Source organism: Sinocyclocheilus rhinocerous, unplaced genomic scaffold (genome assembly GCF_001515625.1).
Source record: "Sinocyclocheilus rhinocerous isolate Xijiao unplaced genomic scaffold, SAMN03320098_v1.1 scaffold1295, whole genome shotgun sequence".
Lineage (NCBI taxonomy): Eukaryota > Metazoa > Chordata > Actinopteri > Cypriniformes > Cyprinidae > Sinocyclocheilus > Sinocyclocheilus rhinocerous.
This window is the reverse complement of record NW_015660499.1, coordinates 372,192-389,825: the sequence shown is the minus strand read 5'-3', so window position 1 is coordinate 389,825 and position 17,634 is coordinate 372,192. Positions and strand designations below refer to the sequence as shown.

General features: G+C 33.9%; 1 protein-coding gene across 1 annotated transcript in view; it reads right to left on the bottom strand.

Annotated features, from left to right (window-relative positions):
• The window catches only part of LOC107725074 (MYB binding protein (P160) 1a), an 18,318-nt gene extending 1,480 nt beyond the window's left edge, over positions 1–16,838 (bottom strand). Inside the window, exons 1-28 of the mRNA XM_016534215.1 lie at positions 16,583–16,838; positions 15,517–15,612; positions 15,345–15,428; positions 15,153–15,227; positions 14,890–14,997; positions 13,275–13,465; positions 12,423–12,590; positions 11,830–11,947; positions 10,461–10,750; positions 9,619–9,729; positions 9,389–9,514; positions 9,024–9,230; positions 8,788–8,896; positions 8,118–8,205; positions 7,774–7,937; positions 7,037–7,153; positions 6,821–6,949; positions 6,482–6,655; positions 5,960–6,076; positions 5,744–5,872; positions 5,364–5,537; positions 4,570–4,727; positions 4,103–4,237; positions 3,875–3,956; positions 3,661–3,792; positions 1,578–1,646; positions 1,331–1,444; positions 792–893 (exon numbers count right to left, since the gene is read on the bottom strand). Of these exons, the coding sequence (XP_016389701.1) occupies positions 792–893; positions 1,331–1,444; positions 1,578–1,646; positions 3,661–3,792; positions 3,875–3,956; positions 4,103–4,237; positions 4,570–4,727; positions 5,364–5,537; positions 5,744–5,872; positions 5,960–6,076; positions 6,482–6,655; positions 6,821–6,949; positions 7,037–7,153; positions 7,774–7,937; positions 8,118–8,205; positions 8,788–8,896; positions 9,024–9,230; positions 9,389–9,514; positions 9,619–9,729; positions 10,461–10,750; positions 11,830–11,947; positions 12,423–12,590; positions 13,275–13,465; positions 14,890–14,997; positions 15,153–15,227; positions 15,345–15,428; positions 15,517–15,612; positions 16,583–16,777 (3,762 nt within the window). The 5' untranslated portion in view covers positions 16,778–16,838. The remainder of the gene's footprint in view (positions 1–791; positions 894–1,330; positions 1,445–1,577; positions 1,647–3,660; positions 3,793–3,874; positions 3,957–4,102; positions 4,238–4,569; positions 4,728–5,363; positions 5,538–5,743; positions 5,873–5,959; positions 6,077–6,481; positions 6,656–6,820; positions 6,950–7,036; positions 7,154–7,773; positions 7,938–8,117; positions 8,206–8,787; positions 8,897–9,023; positions 9,231–9,388; positions 9,515–9,618; positions 9,730–10,460; positions 10,751–11,829; positions 11,948–12,422; positions 12,591–13,274; positions 13,466–14,889; positions 14,998–15,152; positions 15,228–15,344; positions 15,429–15,516; positions 15,613–16,582) is intronic.
• Between the last annotated feature and the right edge of the window lie 796 nt (positions 16,839–17,634).

Genomic DNA, 17,634 nt, shown 5'->3' with positions numbered 1-17,634 from the left:
ATATATATATATATATATAAATACTATATGAATCATATTGAAATTGCATACATGATTGTAAAACGGATATGCATTATATTATATTAATATTGTGTTTGTATTAATGCTGTCAAACGATTAATCACGATTACATTCAAAATTATAATATGCAAATCAGACATTACATGCTGGATGCAAATAAATCTATAACACTACTAATTTATTTATTTATTTATTTATCTATTTATTTATTTATTTATGGGCTGTAAAGTCAATTAATTGTGATTAATTGCATCCAAAATAAAAGTTTGTGTTTACATAATATAAGTGTGTGTACTGTGTGTACTGTGTATATTTATTATGTATATATAAATACACACACATGCATGTATATATTTAAGTTATGTTTATATGTTAAATATATTTATAAATAATATGAATTATATGAATACACATATGCTATAAATACATGTAAATATTTTCAAAATATATACATGCATGTGTGTGTCTTTATATATACATTAGCAAACAAATGTAAAATGATGCTGAAAATATAGCTTTGATCACAGGAATAAACTACATTTAAAAATATATTAAAATAGAAAACAGTTATTTGTTAAAATTGCACTAATATTTCACCCTGTTTTTTTTTTTTTACTGTATTTTATATCAAATAAATGCAGCCTTGGTAAGCATGAGAGACTTTTCCCCAAATTTCTGAATGGTAGTGAAGCATACACATACACATTTAAAATGATAATCAAAACAGATTTGAATAACGTGACTCACAGAATGTAAAATAACTTCATCACGCTCCAGTACGTGTCCTCCAGCTGTCCTGGTTTCTGCAGGCTTCCTTCAGCGTTTATGGACTTGAGAACTTTCTGAAGGAGCTCCAGATTAACCGGCATCTTCTGCTCAGAAAGAAACAACGTGGGTTAAAAAAACAAACTACGCACACATATATTATGTAAACAAAAACTTTTATTTTGGATGCGATTAATCGCTATTAATCATTTGACAGCACTAGTTTGTATGTATATTTGGGTATTATTTTACATTGATATTTTAAACACCAGAATGCCATCAAATTGGCAAGATATTAATGTAAAGTGAATGTAAACATAATACTGAAAAATATTTGAAGACTACAAGCCATTATTGTAATGTATTAATTATTTAAAAAAATATTTTATTAATTATTGTTTAAATAACCAACTTATTTTACATTACTAAAAAATAGCTATCAATTTGTATCAACATTAACAATATTTGCAAATAATTTTCACTGGAATTGATGCCAAATACTGATGTTTCAAGAGTGCTGACCATTAAATGGTGAAAAGTCTACCTTGGTGAGTTGGTCCACAACTTTCTGATGCAGCTCAGTTCCCTGGGCATCAGACATCAGGTTCTTCACATCTTTAGACTGTAGGGCCCTGAGCACCATGAGACATGCCTGACCCTGAAACAACCGGACAAAAAAACACACTTAAGACAGTACATTATAATTCAAGTATACAGTAACTGATTACACATCCAAAATATTCATGAGCTGCTCCAATACACGATAACACAGATGGATCAGCTTCATTTACCTGCTGATGTTCCCTCACTCCAGCAGTGATGTTCTCCACAGCCGTGTCCAACATGTTCACACACAACACCTTCAAACACAACACAAACCCATCAGTTACGGCCCATTAACTGCTTTCATGAGATAGAGACAACATTTTTACATTTTCAAGAAACCTTGAGCGTTTTTAAGTGCGTGACTCACCACTACAATGTCAGGACATTTATTTGAGGTTTAATTAACGTTATTAATACTTTTCCCAGTACTAATATAATTCCCAATAGTAATAGTGATGTTGGCCATATCAAAACTCACCAACATTGAGCTGTCTACCTTTATACAGAGCTGAACGATTAAAGGCACAATATGTAATTTTCGTCGCTAGAGGGCGCGTATTCAAAATAAACAAAGAATCAAAGGCGTAGTTTGATGACACCGTGACTGAGTGTGGAATCATGGGAGTTGTCCTCTTCATCCCCACAGCCGAAGCAATCCGATGGGACTCGGGCAGGAATCATGTTCATGGATGAGCTAATGATTTATTAACGTAGTAGAATGAAGCAGGGTGAGGCTGAAAGCCGTTGAAGCGAAACGAGCGTGACACACGGCTCGAAAGCAGCGGAGCTTTTATTATGCCACAGTCGACCGCTTCCGCTCCTTCCGGTCATGCGTATGTGGGAAAAAAAGCAGCGCTGTTTTATCATACTAGATACATTTGAAAGTTCTGTTATAATGCTACTCTGTGCGGTCGTCACCGGTCTAATAAAACGCTTAACATATTAAAGCGTCTTTGGTGTTTTCATGTTTTCTACAAAACAAAACCGGAAATCAAGGGTTATGACGTCATTAGCAGGCGACACAATGAAACTATAGACACGCTCCGTGTCACTAGTTAAAATTGCTTATTTCTCTGGATTTAAACATTCTTCGAAACATTTGGGATAATGTAAGTACACAAGTCAGCAAAATATATAACACTGTTCTAGTAGTTTTTGGATATTTTAATAATTTTTTACATATTGTGCCTTTAATCTAAATAAAATTTATATGGCAATATGTTATTACTAAATCATAAAAGCTGTGATTTATGTAACTAAGTGAGTCTGGGTTGCTTATTAAGTGCATTTTGGAAAACAAAATAAGCACATTAACTAATAAATATTAGTATTGTAATTTTACAGTTGTACTGAAAAATTATTAAATGTTAGTGTTATTAAAAACAATGAATTAATTTTAACATTAAAACTATTATTACAACAGTAATATTTCTTATTTTGTTTAATATTTTATTTAATAATAATAATAATAATTTATTTAATAATCATTATTATTATTATTTTGTAGTCATCTTAATACTCGTTCTCAGTTTGTTTACCTGGGTACTAATAGATCTCAGACTGCGCCTTTGTGTCAGGGTGTCCCTCAGGGGTCAGTTTTGGGACCTGTTCTATTTAGTATTTACATGGTGCCTCTTGGGCAGATTATTCAGACGTATGGCCTGGGCTATCATTGTTATGTGGACAATACCCAGATTTATATTAGCACTCAGCCTGATTCCACTTCTTCCTTTTTAACTCTAAATTGTTCTAAAACTGAAATTTTACTAATTGGCACTCCATCTAATGTTAATAAGTTCAGTCATTTTAAACTTTCAGTTGACAATACCCAAATATCTCCTTCTGCTCAGGTGTGTAATTTGGGTGTGATTTTAGATTTTTTTATTTTATTTTTTATTTTCACTTCAAAAACATAACTAAAGTTGCTTTTTTCCATCTTCGTAACATTGCTCGCATTAGACCCTTTCTTTCTAGGCCTGATGCTTGAGAGGCTTATTCAGGCCTTCATCACATCACGGCTCGATTATTGCAATTCTCTCTTTGGGGGTTTACCAGCAAGTTCTGTTAAGAGACTACAATATATTCAAAACTCAGCAGCACGGAGATCAGCCATACAAACAAGCACAACAAACCTGGATAACTTAAAATATTTTAGATTGCAATTGCCATCAGAAAAAAACTCAATTAGATTTTTTCCCCTAATCATTCAATACAATACCTTTTAAAATAGTACTGATATTATTCACTACTGAAGTTGTTTTGACTCACAGGGAATCTGCTGAAGAGGTCGATGAACATGGCTCCAGTGAGAGGGCTTTTCCTCTTCGTCAAGAAAGATGTCAATGCGTTTCTGAAGCAAGTCGTGACCCTCTCAACATCCACTTTACCCATAAGCCTTAGCTGTGATCAACAAACAAGTTACTTTAGTAACCTCAGTACTTCGAGATTAACAACAGTATGTCTATTGAAGATGGTAGTTTACCTCTGCCGGTGTTGACGGTGCGTTTGCTGAGTCCTGTTCACTCACAACGCCTCTTAACACCTTCAGCACATAGAGAGCAGCACTACAAAACAATAACAATGTGATTTAAAGAAACAAACACACCAAAAGTAGACACGCAATGAACATATACGAGAGTCTGTATACTACAGGTAGATCTTTTTGTCTTTTTTCCTGCAACATGGGATTAATAATTGCAGAAGTCCTCACCTGAAGTAGTACAGAGACACAGACGAGTCTGTCAGCTTCTGGGCTCGACCAATCAGACGCTCAAGCATTTCATGAAGCTCCGCCTCTCGTCCGTCGGTTTCCCTGCAGTAATACTTCGCACGACAGAGTCGATTCCTGCCAATCAGAGACCGAGCGACAAACTATGAGAATTAAACGCGATTAAATAAACAAAACTGTCTTTCTACATAAAGAAAAGGTCAAATTCGCAGCATGTTTTCTGTGAGCTGAATCTCAGCTGCAGTGTTTTGTTATTATCAACTAAAAATTTTAAGTTTCCTGTATTTAAAATAAAAAATTAAGATGAAAGACTAAAATGTTTTAGTACTAAAATTATTAAAAATAAAATTGACGAGCTACACTAAAATATTAAAAGATATAAAAGCTAATTAGAAATCTCAATACATACTTTAAAAGTACACAAATAACAGTAAAATAGCACTGCTCACCTGAAGATGTCTGCAGCCCTGCGCAGGAAGTCCTGCTCCTGTTGGCTGGTTTCGGAGCTCATCCCATTCTCGATCACGCTGAGCAGCGGTTCCACCATCCCAAGAACCAGAGCGCTGCTCCCCTGTTTGCTCAAGAACATCTCCACCATGTCCAGTACCTGACAACAACACACCAAATGACTTAAATCAGCCTCTGAGACACAAAACCTGCCAATTTTATTCCAAAATCCATTAGTAACTAATCCGTTTTAAGGAAGCCCTGAATAATTAGGGAGGTTTCAGATTCACCTATCCGCAATGTTTACGACGGAAAGTTTTACTGTGCAAACAGTCAAAAAGCACACCATGTATTTAGAAGAAATAATTAAAATATATACCAACAAGATTTTAAAATAGAAAAAAATATATTAAATAAATAATAAACAAATCAAAAAGTAAATAATCTAGTTAAAAAAAATAGTCTAAAAATAACTAGTTAACTAGATGAACAACTCAACCTCCCTAATTTATCTAGCACCATCACATATATTAATGTTAAAAAATAAAAAAATAAAAGTAATGACATAAAATATTATAAAGTAATATAAAAAGATTAAATACATATACACACAACACACACACACTGGAAGTTCTACTTCATTTGATACTTTACAATTAAATAATAAATAAATATTATTTTATTTTATCAAATAATTAGTTCAATATGAGAACAACTACAACTAACTTAAAACATTACATCTCTTCAAAACTTATAGATAATACTAGATAAAAATAAAAGAGAAACAGCCCCATACTTTAATCCTGAAGTCCCGAACGAGGACCTTTTCTTTGCGGAGTCTGTCCTTCTCGTCTTTTTTGGCCTGGATCTTTTTCTTCTGCTCCAGAAAGAGAGCAGCCAGGCTTCCGTCCAGCTTCATCATGCCCGCATCATCCAGTTCCTCTTCGTCACTGCCATCATCTTCAGTGGCCTAAACAAGAACAACAGAACATCAGCTGCTACGGATTCCCACTATGCGTTATCAAAGTTTTCTGGAAGTAAGTCTAAAATTATCCGGCACATTTCACACTGGAATGAAAGGAACATTCTAGGTTACATTTGTTTATGTAGTGAAAAGAAAGGAACATTCTAGGTTACATTTGTTTATGTAGTGAAAATTCATTTCTTCGTTCATACCAGAGCGTTCTGACCCTGCAGAACCTTCATCAAATCCAAACGGAATTTCTGATCCACCTCTTTTCCTTCCTCCATGGCTTCATCCTCATCACCATCATCAGAGGAGGAGGAATCAGAACCCTCTTCATCCTGATGAAATTTAAAAAGATAGAAGAGAAACATTTGAAATGTACAGAATTAGATGCAAAATCTAATCTTCATGATGGTCAGTCTTACCTCCTCCTCCTCATCATCTTGCTTGTCCTCCTCGTTACGTTTTCTCTTTTTCTCTTTCTCCTTCTCATCAGTCACCATAACGCCGCTTTCATCCTCATCCTTGTTGGGGTCTAGAACCTAAAAATCAATCAAAACACATCCTATTTACTTTCTTAATATATTATCTGAGTGTTATACTACACAAATAATCACATTTACATGATTTAACTAGATGAACAACTCAACCTCCCTAATTTATCTAGCACCATCACATATATTAATGTTAAAAAATAAAAAAATAAAAGTAATGACATAAAATATTATAAAGTAATATAAAAAGATTAAATACATATACACACAACACACACACACTGGAAGTTCTACTTCATTTGATACTTTACAATTAAATAATAAATAAATATTATTTTATTTTATCAAATAATTAGTTCAATATGAGAACAACTACAACTAACTTAAAACATTACATCTCTTCAAAACTTATAGATAATACTAGATAAAAATAAAAGAGAAACAGCCCCATACTTTAATCCTGAAGTCCCGAACGAGGACCTTTTCTTTGCGGAGTCTGTCCTTCTCGTCTTTTTTGGCCTGGATCTTTTTCTTCTGCTCCAGAAAGAGAGCAGCCAGGCTTCCGTCCAGCTTCATCATGCCCGCATCATCCAGTTCCTCTTCGTCACTGCCATCATCTTCAGTGGCCTAAACAAGAACAACAGAACATCAGCTGCTACGGATTCCCACTATGCGTTATCAAAGTTTTCTGGAAGTAAGTCTCAAATTATCCGGCACATTTCACACTGGAATGAAAGGAACATTCTAGGTTACATTTGTTTATGTAGTGAAAATTCATTTCTTCGTTCATACCAGAGCGTTCTGACCCTGCAGAACCTTCATCAAATCCAAACGGAATTTCTGATCCACCTCTTTTCCTTCCTCCATGGCTTCATCCTCATCACCATCATCAGAGGAGGAGGAATCAGAACCCTCTTCATCCTGATGAAATTTAAAAAGATAGAAGAGAAACATTTGAAATGTACAGAATTAGATGCAAAATCTAATCTTCATGATGGTCAGTCTTACCTCCTCCTCCTCATCATCTTGCTTGTCCTCCTCGTTACGTTTTCTCTTTTTCTCTTTCTCCTTCTCATCAGTCACCATAACGCCGCTTTCATCCTCATCCTTGTTGGGGTCTAGAACCTAAAAATCAATCAAAACAGATCCTATTTACTTTCTTAATATATTATCTGAGTCTTATACTACACAAATAATCACATTTACATGATTTCAAAGGATTTTTTTTTTTTTAAATACAGATCATGTAATGACTTTCTCTGATTTAATCACACCTGTGTGGACTGAAAAACAAAATGTAGATTTAATGAATTATATCTCAGCCTAACATCCACGATCCAGTCAAATCCTGATCAAATAAAACCTCGCTCTACATTATTTCCTCTAGAATATTCAGTTTAGCTCTGAAATACAATTTGAGTTGAATTACTGAAATAAATGAACTTTTCCACGACATTCTAATTTATTGAGATGCACCTGTATATATACACATACGTATATATACATATATATATATATATATTAGACTGAACTAAGTTTAAGTTAAAGAACTAAAACAAATAAATATAAACAAATAAATATAAATGAATGCTAAACAGAAATTTATTCAAATGCACATTCACTAAAACAAACAAAATTTTTAAAATAAAACCTAAAAATATAAGTATAAGCTCATTCAAAATATTATCATAATAGTATGTAAATAATACTAAAATAGCACTGTTAGTTAGTCAGCAGTCTCTTACGTTCAGGATGGAGCTGAGCGCTTCTTGGGTGAGGTGAGGACAGATACGGCTAAACACAGCTTTACACACACTGCGAATGAGACGACTGGGCTGAGACAGGAGCGATAGCAGGATCTCAACAACCACCTCCACCCAGTGTGGCTCCTCATTACAGCTCTCGCCATCTGTGTCACACACACACAAACACACGCACACACACACACACACACGCGCGCACACACGCAAACACACACCAACACACGCACAAACACATGCACACACACATAACATCATCTAGCAGGAATAACAGACTACAAATCAAAAAACATTAAATCCATTAACTGCACTGAACTGCTCCAACTTACTCGCTTTCTTCTTTTTAGATTTCTTAGCCTGAGCTTTCTCCACGCAGGTCCGCAAATCATTCAACAGCTCCAAACTTTCATCTGGAGCCTGGAGCGAGGAAAGAAAAACAACATTTATGTTAAGATCACAAAATAAAAGTCTTCAGCACTTTCTGAAATTATTTCATCAATCATATTTTATTTGGAATAGGAATGTAAAGCACATAATTTTTTCTTGTACTTTATTTCCAACAACCATTTTCAAAGAGCAAAATGAACAGGCATTAAAACAAAATCCTCCCCATGATGCACAACTAAAAAATATATTACATACACAAACAAATAATACAGTGGCTGCAAAAATGATTCAAGCTGGACCTCACCAATTTATTTTATTTTAAAATAAATTATTAATAATAATTTATAATATTAACAACAAGTAGTTTATTCTATTTTTTTTCATGCATTTGGTAGATCTTGCTTTTATCCAAAGCAACTTGCATTGCAATCAAAGTACACATTTTATTGGTGCATGCATTCCCTGGGAATCGAACCCATGATAACCCTGGTGTTTCTAGCACCTGCTCTACTTTAAGAGCTTCAGGAGATCTGGTCATTCATTTGATTACTTCTGCTTTTTATAAAAAAAATAAAATAAATAAATTTAAAAAAATCACTAGAAGAATCAAACCTTGAACATCTGAATCCCAACGAGAAGGAAGAGGTGCTGAAATGCCGTGTGTTCAGGTGAAGACGACTTCTTTGCTTTTTTCCTCAAGGCCTCCACTGATTCCAGCATACTAAACACACAAAACACAAAATCACTAAAAAGAGCATTTGAGCTGCAGTCCGTCTACCCTCACCTTTCTTATTTACATTTAAAAGGTCATAATGTAGAAAACAGTAGTGTTTCGCAGGATGCGTCACCTGTCCCAGCCCTGCCTCTGCTCTGGACTCAGGGTCTGAACGCTCTGGACGTGTTTGCTCTGGTTGAGCAGCGTGGTGGCGTACTGGACCACACAGTAGATCCACATGCTTCCATCAGCTTTCACACCCAGAATCCTCCTGGAGTTCAGCCTCTCCGCCTCAGGAGAATCTCCTAGCACAGCCATCGAGTTCAAGCCCTGCAGAAGACTGGAGGAGATGAAGTATATACTTCATTTAATTATATTTATTATTAATGACTTGTCATTTAATAACTTAACTTGTTTCATTCAAATTAATTCAAATCATTTATGTCAGATTACATTTTTCATTTAATTTACAAAATTTGACTGATAAGTTTAATTGACCCGTAGAAGGCTGAAGAGATAGTGGCTCGTGTTTGTTGATCTATGGGCACTGAGAGAGCCTGCACCGTCTCAGGGATTTCTGGAGTGGGTTTCTTCACATCAAAGAAGGCGTGGAAGAAAATAAACCTACAGAAGAAGGATAAAGCATCACAATACCATCGATACATATCTCAGAGGAGTTGCCACAGGAGTCACGTAGAGACCCTTAATGAGATCTAAAGATGAGTTACCTAGCCATTTTCATGACAAGACCCTCCTCTTTCTTAATCTGATGGTTTTCCACAATGAAAGAGAGGCGTTGAACGATCCATTTACGAAACCTGGCAACACAGCTGTCACTCCTACAACAAGAAATAAATCAGAATAAATATGAAATTGGCATGAGAGGGAAAATGCCTGCAGATGGCACATTAACACTGTAATCACATTTGTAATTTGTATAAATTATTAATTACTAAACAAATTACAAATGATTTGAATTACAAATTAATCTTGTTAATCTCGTCATATAATTTAATGAAAACGTATTTATATATAAAAAATAGATTTTATGTTGTATTATTGTTTGATATAAAATAATTCTTAATAACATTCATTTATATATTGTTACTACTACTACTACAACAACTATATATTTTCAAAATATATGCTGTATGTGCGTGTCTTTATATATACGTAATAAATATACACAGTACACACACATATATTATGTAAACAAAAACTTTTATTTTGATTAATCGCGATTAATCGTTTGACAGCACTAATGTATATATTATTATTCTTATAATTATTATGAATGCTACTACTAATAGTTAATATTAATGTATATATTAATATCTAAATATTATTATTACCATTATTAGTGCACTGTATATAATAATTAATAATAGCAACAATTTTTATTTTTATATAATAGTAATATACATTTTTATAGACAAATTGTTGTTATTATCATTACTGCACCATCATATGGTTTTACTCCAGCAAAAAGTTGAATACTTTATTTGTTTTAAACCTCTATTCTTAATGATTTTCAAACAGTCAATTCTTGGAAAATCCGGTGTGAACTCACTCTACTTCAGACTCCTGGTTTCCTTTCTGTCTGCGGGTGCTGAAGTCCAGGCATTTCTCCAGCTGGGGCTTGCAGAAGGCCTTCATCAGCCACTCCACATACTGCTGCAGCGCACACAGATCCATGTGCTCCAGAACCTTCCAGGAGGACGGGACCACGGGGTAGCCCTGGTTAGTGAGCTGAGTGAAGCAGAGCGCCACGACGAGCTGTTTGTCAGCATCAGGGCAGCCCTGCATGAACTCACTCACGTACTTCTCCATTTCTGGAGCAAACTTGAATCGGTATGCCAGCTGACAGGAGACACGCACAATAAACATACATTATTATGGCACAGGCTACATTCAGAATGCAATACTAGTACTATATGTACATGTATAAATGTTAAAGAGTATGCAATGCCAATGTAATTTATCTCACTACTTTTAAGTCTAGTGATCTGTAATTTACTGCAGAATTAAATGGTGGTTGCATTTGTGTTTTTGTATTTTCAAATTAAAAAATAATGAATCCAACATTGACATCCATCACATGAAACACACACTAGGGCTGTCAAAATGACTGAAAAACTAAATTCGAATTTTCTACTTAAATATGATCAAAATTCGAATTATATTCAAATTTAAAAGGCATAATTTCAGTTAGGGGGAAAAAAGCTTTTGGCTTCTCTCCTGAGGCCACAAGAGGGCGCATCGAGCAAAATATTATGCACGTTTCTTCAGAGCGTAATAAAATAACATGAAAAAAAAAGTGCATAATGTTTAAAATAATGTTTATAAACCATATATAATTAATAAAGTTGCTTAAACAATTCGGGAAAAAAAAAACAGCACCATGCATGTATGTATAGTTTAATACAAAGGCACAAAGAGTACTTTTTTATCATTTAAAAACATGATGCAGTAGGATGGGGAAAAACCGCCATAAAGTCTTGAGACATGTTTTTTTAAAAGTTGAACTTGCATTAATTTTGCAAGTAATTTTTGCAATTAATTAAAAACATGGCTTTCTAAACATGCCGCTCTCTGCGAGACATGAGTGCAACGCTGATAGATGTCCCGCTAGAAAATGTGATAAATATGCGTTCTGTGTGAACGGCTTGGTTTCAGTTTCGTCGTAAACAACATCTTCAACACACTGATGCTCTCGTTTTCTGCTATATATTGAATGAACAACGTAGCAGCGCCGCATCTAGTGGGTTCAACTGGATAGGCTAACAAAAGCATTAAAATGCAATCAATGACACATACATCGTCATCGCAGACCTTAAATTGGATTTTTAAATGTGGATTATTTTTTTTTAATTCCACGAATATTCGAAATATTTTTTTTGACAGCCCTAACACACACATCACCAAACATAAAGACAGACCTGTGCGGACAGCATGTGTTGACCGTAGTATCTCATCACATCACCGGACAGGACAAACTCGAGCTCAGGGACTGACAGCAGCGGCAGAGATGCTCCCAACAACCGGAAACCTAAATAACTGATCATAAAGAAAGAAAAAAGCATGCGTTTTGGTCATCATATTCTAATTGGTATTGAAACCATTCTTAAATTGAAATCAGTAAAAATGTTCACATGATTCCATTTGAACTTACATTTATTTTCAACACAAAAAATAAAATATGAAATTCAATCAAATTAAATAACAATTTAATAATGTGCTTTTGACATTTTATCGAAATATGTTTTCTATTATAAAATACATTTAAAAAATTAAATTAAACTAAAACTTAACTAAAAAAAATTAATGAAATACATTTTAATAATATAATATATTTTAAATAAATAAACTATTTGAAACTTAAAGTAAAACTAAATAAATAAAACCCTGAATAAATAATAATAATAAAAAATAATCAAATGCAGTGAAGTAATAACCAGGCGTACCCATATCTGGCTGAGTATTAGACAGATAAATTAGCAGGTTAAGGTTTGGCTACACATGTTAAACTCACTGTGTGGGACCAGGCATCTCTGACAGCATGCCTTTGATAATGGCTTCATTCCAGAACATCTCGAAGTTGTCCTCCCGCAGAGACGCCTGTAACAAGTCAAACGCGACTGGGGGCAGAATGTTGTCCTTCTTCACAGAGCGAGCGGCCGTCTTTAAAACCTCCACCAGCCTGGGAGTACACATCAAAAGAGTTAATAAAACAATGAAGCACACAAAATATGAGCATGTTTTTAACCTACCACGTGTAAAACTACACTTTCAAATGAAGTCAACACAATAAATATGCAACTGAAAAAAAGTAATCATACTAACATGAGAATGTTGTCTAAAACAACATTTAGTATTTTTTCAAATAAAATCAACATGATAAGAAAATAAACATTTATTACATTGAAAGAGTTAATAAAACAATGAAGCACACAAAATATGAGCATGTTTTTAACCTACCACGTGTAAAACTACACTTTCAAATGAAGTCAACACAATAAATATGCAACTGAAAAAAAGTAATCATACTAACATGAGAATGTTGTCTAAAACAACATTTAGTATTTTTTCAAATAAAATCAACATAAGAAAATAAACATTTATTACATTATCATTATAAAATTAATAATTACATAGATTATTTCATATTATGAATACATTTTTTACATATTTCCATACATAATTTATAAATCATTTTAAAATTTACAATAAATTTGACATAAAATAAGTAATTAAAATAAATTGAAGTAGATACATGCATACAATTTCATAATTAAACAACTATTTTAGCATATATAAGAATGTCTGAAAACAAAGACAAAACATACAGAGTAAGAAAGCAGAAAAGGGAGTCAGACACACTCACTTTGGCATGTTCTCTTTAGTAATGACTGCTGTGGTTCCTAATAGTTTCTTGAGTTTTTTGGGTTTGAGCGCAGAGGGGAACTTCTGCATGGTCACCAGGAGGAGCTCGAGCTGCTCGGGAGTGTTGAGGGCAGAGGTCAGGTCAGACTGTAGGGCGCTCAGGAGCACCTCTTCAAACACCTCCTTCGACGTCTATACAACAAAACACATGAATGAAACATTATAGAAACGAGCGACGGTAAAAGATCATCAACACAAAGTAGAGTTTATCTAAATCCCAAACTCTAGTAATCCGTGTCACACGATCCTTCAGAAATCATGCTGATTTACTGCTCAAGAAACATTTCTTCCTCTTATTATTATTATTATATAATGTTATACAATCTTATTATACAGTGTTGAAAATAGTTGTGCTGCTTAATATTTTATGGAAACCACAATACACTACCCATTCAAAGGATCCTGGGAAAAAATGCTCGACATTGACAATAAGATGATCCATTCATAAAAAAATGAAACTGAAAAGAAAATAGAATAATATCTGAAAGATCATGTGACACTGAGGACTGACACGGAATATATTCAAATAGAAAACAGCTATTTTAAATTGTAATAATATGTCACAATATTACTGTTTTTACCTCATTTAAGGTCAAGTAAATGGTGAGCATAAGAGACTTCTTACAAATACATAAAAAAAATTTAATTATTCCAAACTTTTTACTGGTAGTGTACATTCATTCATGTAATATAATAAATATAATAGTAGTTATTATGATTACTACTACATTAATCAATATATACTAGTGCTGTCAAACGATTAATCGCGATTAATCGCATCCAAAATAAAGTTTTTGTTTACCTAATATAAACACAGTGTGTACTGTGTATATTTATTATGTATATATAAATACACACTCGTACAGTATATATTTTGAAAATATTTACATGTATATATTTATATAATTTATATAAATATATTTAATATACAAATTAGTGCTGTCAAACTATTAATCGCGATTAATCCAAAATAGCACCAAATCACATCCAAAATAAAAATGTTTGTTTACATAATATAGGCTGTGTGTGTGTACTGTGTATATTTATTATGTATATATAACGACACACACATACAGCATATATTTTGAAAATATTTACATGTATATATTTATATTCATATAAAGTATATAATATATAAATATATTTAATATATAAACATAACATATTTTTCTTAAATATATATCTGCATGTGTGTGTATTTATATATCCATAATAAATATACACAGTACAGACATATATTATGTAAACAAAAACTTTTATTTCGGATGCAATTAATCGCGATTAATCGTTTGACAGCACTAATACAAATATAACATTTTTCTTAAATATATACAAGCATGTGTGTGTATTTATATATACATAATTAATTTACACAGTACACACACATATTATGTAAACAAAAACTTATTTTGGATGCGATTAATCGTTTGACAGCACTAATATATACATGTTATTGTTATACATATTATTTGTAATGCTACTCGAGCACCTCTTCAGACACCTCTTTCAATGTCTATACCACAAAATTAAAACAGGAATAACACATTAGTAATCACCTCTGACAGGATGTCGACCATGGTTTTTCTGGGCAGGTCTCTCAGGTGTTCTCTGTACCGGGACAGACTCTGCAGGAGCTGCACACACTCCAACATGACCTGAGGCTCCTGAGAAACAACATGCAGCAAAAGATCATCAGCACAAATCAGTTTGTCTAAATCCCAAATAATATCCAAGATAATTAGTGCTTCCAAAAACTATTTCCAGCTATTTTTGCCCACATAAAAGCAACAACGCAACACTGTGAATCTGATTCTCTTACCTTATGCAGACGTGTGGACTGAGACAGGGCGAGCACCGCGAAGAAATTCCCAAACGCTGCATTTCTGATGAATTTCTGTCAAAAGAATTGAAGCATCACATGAAAAACCTATGAGCATCATGATTATGACAGAACGATGATTAGGATAATAACGTATTAAGGCCACATCAGGGTTCCATGTGAAATCCTCACCTTTTTGGCTGTCTGGAGGTTGTGCTTTTCTTTGACGCTGTCTAGTGTGGATTTCAGTGAGATCTCCTCAAATACACTCAGCAGCTTCATACAGAAACAAATAGTAATCAAACGCATATCTAATAACTGCTACAAAAAGATGTGAAGATACAGCTTGTCTGGTTAAAATTACCTGAGCGAGCGCAACGCTGTATCCTGACCGAGCGTCTTCTCTTGTGTGAGAAAGACCGTCCACTAGTCTCTTCAGTGAATACTTCAACTCATCCGGCTAGATGAAAAACATAAACATAAAGTAAGCAAACATACATTTCTGACATGAATGTGAATCCACTGACTATCATACAAGGTCACATCTTTCATGCTTGATTCTTCAATTAACGGCATGCATTGGAAATCAGTTGCTATGGTGGTCTCTCTTTGGTAATGGCAAATTAACTGAAAATGTTATTTCTACTATTCAATACAGTTCATAGGAAAATACATGATAGAATAGATTAGAGCTATTTATTAATATACATATTAGTAAAATATAATTAAAAGTTATTCAAACTTAAAATTTTAACTTTTTTTTTCTCTCATCCTGTGGACAGAAAAGTTTCCATATCTGAAGAACTCATATAACATGATAGAATAGATTAGAGCTATTTATTAATATATATATATTAGTAAAACAATTAAAAGTTACTCAATTTAAATTCAAACTTTTTTTTTCTCTCATCCTGTGGACAGAAAAGTTTCCATATCTGAAGAACTCATATAACATGATAGAAAAGATTAGAGCTATTTATTAATATATATATATTAGTAAAACAATTAAAAGTTACTCAATTTAAATTCAAACTTTTTTTTTCTCTCATCCTGTGGACAGAAAAGTTTCCATATCTGAAGAACTCATATAACATGATAGAAAAGATTAGAGCTATTTATTAATATATATATATTAGTAAAACATAATTAAAAGTTATTCAAACTTAAAATTCGAACTTTTTTTCTCTCATCCTGTGGACAGAAAAGTTTCTATATCTGAAGAACTCGTATAACGTTACAGTACAACAGCTCCATTCAACCCACGTATTTACATCAACAACCAAAGCCGAACGGAGCACTGTTCAGATAATGACAGCTTATTACATCGGGTGATAAAACAGCATTAATAACTATAACAACCAACTCCGGCCAAGAATATTGATCAACAGTGAAAAGCCGATATTAAAATGATCAGAGCTGACTCTCCATACCTTCTCGCTCTGCTTCAAGTGTTCGATCAAGTCCTCTATCGCTTTGAGGCGGATTTCTCGCTCGGGTTTCGCGATGTCCCAGAAGTAATCCAGGAACTGTCGGTTCTGTTTGAGAATGCCTTTAGCATCGGTGACTTTGGGTCTCACGGTGCTGTCCTCGAGCTCTCCCATGTTTGTCTGCATCACCGCAACCATGAGAGCGTGGCGCACAGACACGTGGGGGAATCGCGAGGACGTTTTCTTACAGGGTTACTTCCGCGCTGTGATTTCAAAATAAAAGTCTCAACCCATAAACTGAACTGCGAAAGTTTAATCAAAGTTGCTTCCAAGGAAATTCTTGAGCCCCAAGAGGGGGTTCAATCTTCAACTGGCTGGCAGGAGCCGCCACTGACAGGTCACGTGACCTGTCAGTGGCGGCTCCTGCCAGCCAGTTGAAGATTGAACCCCTACTGGAATTCTGTTAGGCGCCCATATTAATTGACATTTACCGATTATTTTATAATTTAGCAGGGTGTTTTTGTTCTTTTATGGGCAGCCTTTGTACTGGGAGCTAATCACAGATATTATGGTCTAACGTTATACTTGTCGTTGAGGGAGAGCTTTCAGAAAACGTAAAACTAACTTGATGAACAACAAAATTGGACGCCTTAAACTATCAAACTCTTTAAACAACAGAATATTTATTGAGCTGTTCAAAGACCCTTGTGAACACATACTCACAGGTAAGTGATAGAAATATGAGAGAGATTTTCCTGAACAGTTTCTAATGGAAGTGGCCAAGTTTAAGGGTTGTTAAACTGGAAGAGGTTGAACAGAATTCCCAGGTTTAAGTTTATCTTAAACTACTTTGGTTGTTTTCTAGATTAAAATGGCATCAGAATTGTATTAATTTGTTGTTTAATTGGTTGCGAGGCATGTTTGGTGTTTCTGTCATTTTTCTTTTTCACACAACTAAGTTAACGTTAGTCCTGTCGCGATAACTTTTTGTTTTATTGCCCCAGAAATCATTGCGATATTATTTTCATTTTAAGACCATTTTATGCCACTTAATA